The sequence below is a fragment of the Notothenia coriiceps genome, unplaced genomic scaffold (assembly GCF_000735185.1).
Source record: "Notothenia coriiceps isolate Sejong01 unplaced genomic scaffold, NC01 NC01_scaffold00007797, whole genome shotgun sequence".
Lineage (NCBI taxonomy): Eukaryota > Metazoa > Chordata > Actinopteri > Perciformes > Nototheniidae > Notothenia > Notothenia coriiceps.
Genome location: NW_011340498.1, coordinates 356 through 3,586, shown reverse-complemented (window position 1 = coordinate 3,586; position 3,231 = coordinate 356). Strand labels below are relative to the sequence as shown.

At 33.9% G+C, this 3,231-nt stretch overlaps 1 protein-coding gene across 1 annotated transcript in view; it reads right to left on the bottom strand.

The window, feature by feature from the left end:
* The window catches only part of LOC104944282 (serine/threonine-protein kinase ULK4-like), a 4,770-nt gene extending 2,687 nt beyond the window's left edge, over positions 1-2,083 (bottom strand). The window contains exons 1-3 of the mRNA XM_010769798.1: positions 2,056-2,083; positions 971-1,111; positions 569-668 (exon numbers count right to left, since the gene is read on the bottom strand). Coding sequence (XP_010768100.1) covers positions 569-668; positions 971-1,108 — 238 coding nt within the window. The 5' untranslated portion in view covers positions 1,109-1,111; positions 2,056-2,083. The remainder of the gene's footprint in view (positions 1-568; positions 669-970; positions 1,112-2,055) is intronic.
* Between the last annotated feature and the right edge of the window lie 1,148 nt (positions 2,084-3,231).

Below are 3,231 nucleotides of genomic sequence, written 5' to 3'. Positions count from 1 at the left end.
GCACCCCCCCTGAAATTCAAGGTGTTTAAAACATATATATATATAATTATATATATATTATATATATATATATTTTTTTAAATATATATATAGCACCAAATTGCAAATAATCTATAACTACTGTCACTTTTCACATTGAACATGTGCTCTTTTATTAAATAAACTAAACGCTTTCATTTTAAGTTGTGAGTTTAGTGTTTTTGACCCTAAGAAACACTGATGCATTAATCAATAACAATAACCCACAGCTCCTCTCTCTACTCCAGAGGATTTAAAAAATATATATCCCAATGCCACAAAAATGCATCAGTGACGTGGTTGAAATCTTGTCTCCAGAAAACAAAAAACTGAAACAAGCGGTATCAGTAACTGTGTGTTTGATGTGGCTCTTTGCAGTAACATAGAAAAAATTGGGCTCTTAACCTCTGACTGGTTGGCCACCCCTGTGCTAGAGGATGCACTTCTCTTTCCACATGTTGAGATCGTTGAAAATCAACAATAAGTAACTTATTTCATCCAATAGTGCATGAGTGCTTATCTATCAGATGTGCCAGACATATTTACCGACCTGTGCAGAGCTCCACCACCAACCAGAGGTGGTTGCTTGTCTCATACCACTCATAGAAGCTAACTATGTTCGGATGATCCAGATCTTGGCTGAGACGTACCTAATGGAACAAAAAGAGGACATATTTATATTACTATAGTGCAATGCTAAAATGTTAAATGATATCTAATTTAAAAAAATGTGATTGATAGATAGAAATGCAAAACCTTTTAAAAATGACAACAGTGCTCAACATTTTTAAATTGTAAGATAATTGTAAGATAGTAAGAAGAAATGTAAAAATGTTAAAATTGCATTTATTGATGTCATGGCTCTTCCGGCTGAAAAAAAAAAAATACTATAAAATCTATGTACTAATTAAAAAACGAAATGAAATGCGACAGATGTCTACCACAATCCTACATGGTTAGTGATCACAGGTCTCTTGGATTTGTCGGCACAGATGATAGCGACATAGTTCAGGTTGCCCTTCCTTCTTCCTTTGTAGACAACAGAGCTACTTCCTGCCCCAAGCTCCTCATACAGGATGAAGTTCTCCATCCACTGTGGAAAATAATAGACATTTTTAGAAGTTAAGGTAAAAATAGAGAATGAGAATAGAGTTTGTAACCAATGGGGATTAGTACATATCAGATATAAAACCAAAACTACATCATTTTAGGACATTAGCTCTATCATTAATGTAATTCATGTTATCCAATCTGTCAGAAGAAACGTGATATTTTAATTATTGTTAATAGTTACAGTCTCATGAATTATTCAAGTAGTATAACCCTTAACCTATTAAATGTGTCATGCATATGGTTTTTCACTATTTAAAGAGAAATAACAATGTCTGAGGACAAAATGGCACCTACAATATATTAATATTTATTATGGGTCAAATGAATATACTGTATGTAGGCAAGGCATGCATATATATATAAGGTAATATGTGGAATATCTTTGTTCTTGTTAACTTTACAAGATGAGGAATTTACATTTAGCATAGGCTTACAATTTTTCCACAACTAACGCCAGTTATTGTCAAATAAAATGGCTGACATACCTATAAAGAGTTACCAGCTGATTATAATTACGCATAATTAGCTACAGAACACATTACACCTGTTAGACTCTGAAGGTTTGATATGCACAGAAACAACTGTCGTAAAAGTTTTACTTTCAGCCCTCTAGATCCTGAAGCAACTCAAATATATATATTAAATACACATTATTTATTTCAGTATAATGTAACTTTAAGGAGGAGAATAGCTTATTTAACTGTCACGTTAGCGGCTAACGGTGGGACAGGTCCCACAACCGCTAACGTTGTCGTGTATTCGGAAGCACAGGCAGGTTTGTTCGCGTAACAAGACAGCAGTCAAGAGTTAAAGTGACGTATTTACTTTAAAACTGCATGCAACTATACCTGGATATACAAAATACCTGCATTCAAAATGTTTGCATTTGCTCAAACTAAATATAAAAGCTACCCTAAAACTTACCTCTTCATTCACCCGCTGTTGTTGGCGGAAGTGTAATGGGCCACGTAATTCGAACTGGAAGAGGGAACTTTGGATTTCTTCAGTTATAATTAAAGCTAAATCTACTCACTTAAGTCATTACATGAGTGTTAAGAATATTATTTATCTTTATTAAATATTTTTAGATACAGAAAATGTAAGGAAGATGTCAATTGCACAGTATATGTTTATTTTATGTTAACTTGATAGCCTTCAAATGGTATATTCCTGCGTCGCTAGGATACAGGAGTGCATACAACAGACATAGCGCATGGCCACAGCAATAATCACAATCAAAATGAAAGTATGACATATTTAAAACCAGGGCCGGCCCTGCCTAACTATATTGAACATATGGATCTCAGTATGATTGAATTTACATTAAAGAGGCTTTTAGACTTTTAATATTTTCCAACATTTAACGGTATGCATATGAATAACTTATTCACTTAATGTTAGGTTACTACCTTTTGTAGTTAAAGCCTTCAAAAATGTTCAAATGTCCACTAAGTTTGATGGCTCCTTGTAAGTGTGGCCTGTGTGCAGCCTTCGTACTAAGATATATGTCCATACAGAATTAGTTTGAGAAACATGCTTCAATCCTGCCTAGGGTCCCCAATGTTCCACTTATGGAAAACACTGTCCCAGATAATGTAGAAATACGTAGAAATGCATGTAAGCATAGAGCTTTGAGGGTTTCAGGATTAGTCACTGACCCCAATCCTCCTGTATCTGGTTCTCCATTGTCTTTAGATTAACAGCATCTTGGTCTGCTGTCCTGCAGTTTTCACCCTTGTTGGAAGTATAGTAACAGAAGCCAGTTATGGAAAAAATGAAATATATATTTGTGTCATTTGCAGATAAACATATTGTATTGTGTTTTTAGTGTATTCATTTTCCTTTTACCCTTTTTAAAAAATATATATATTTGTTATAACAGTTAACGAATATTACATTACATTACATTACATTACATTACATTACATTACATAGCTGACGCTTTTATCCAAAGCGACTTACAATAAATGCATTCAACCAGGAAGATACAACCTTGAAGAAAACAGAATCATATAAGTACATCAGGTTTCATAGAGCCAAACATTTCAAGTGCTACTCAACTGGCTTTAGATAAGCCAGCCCTTTATTAGTATATAAGTG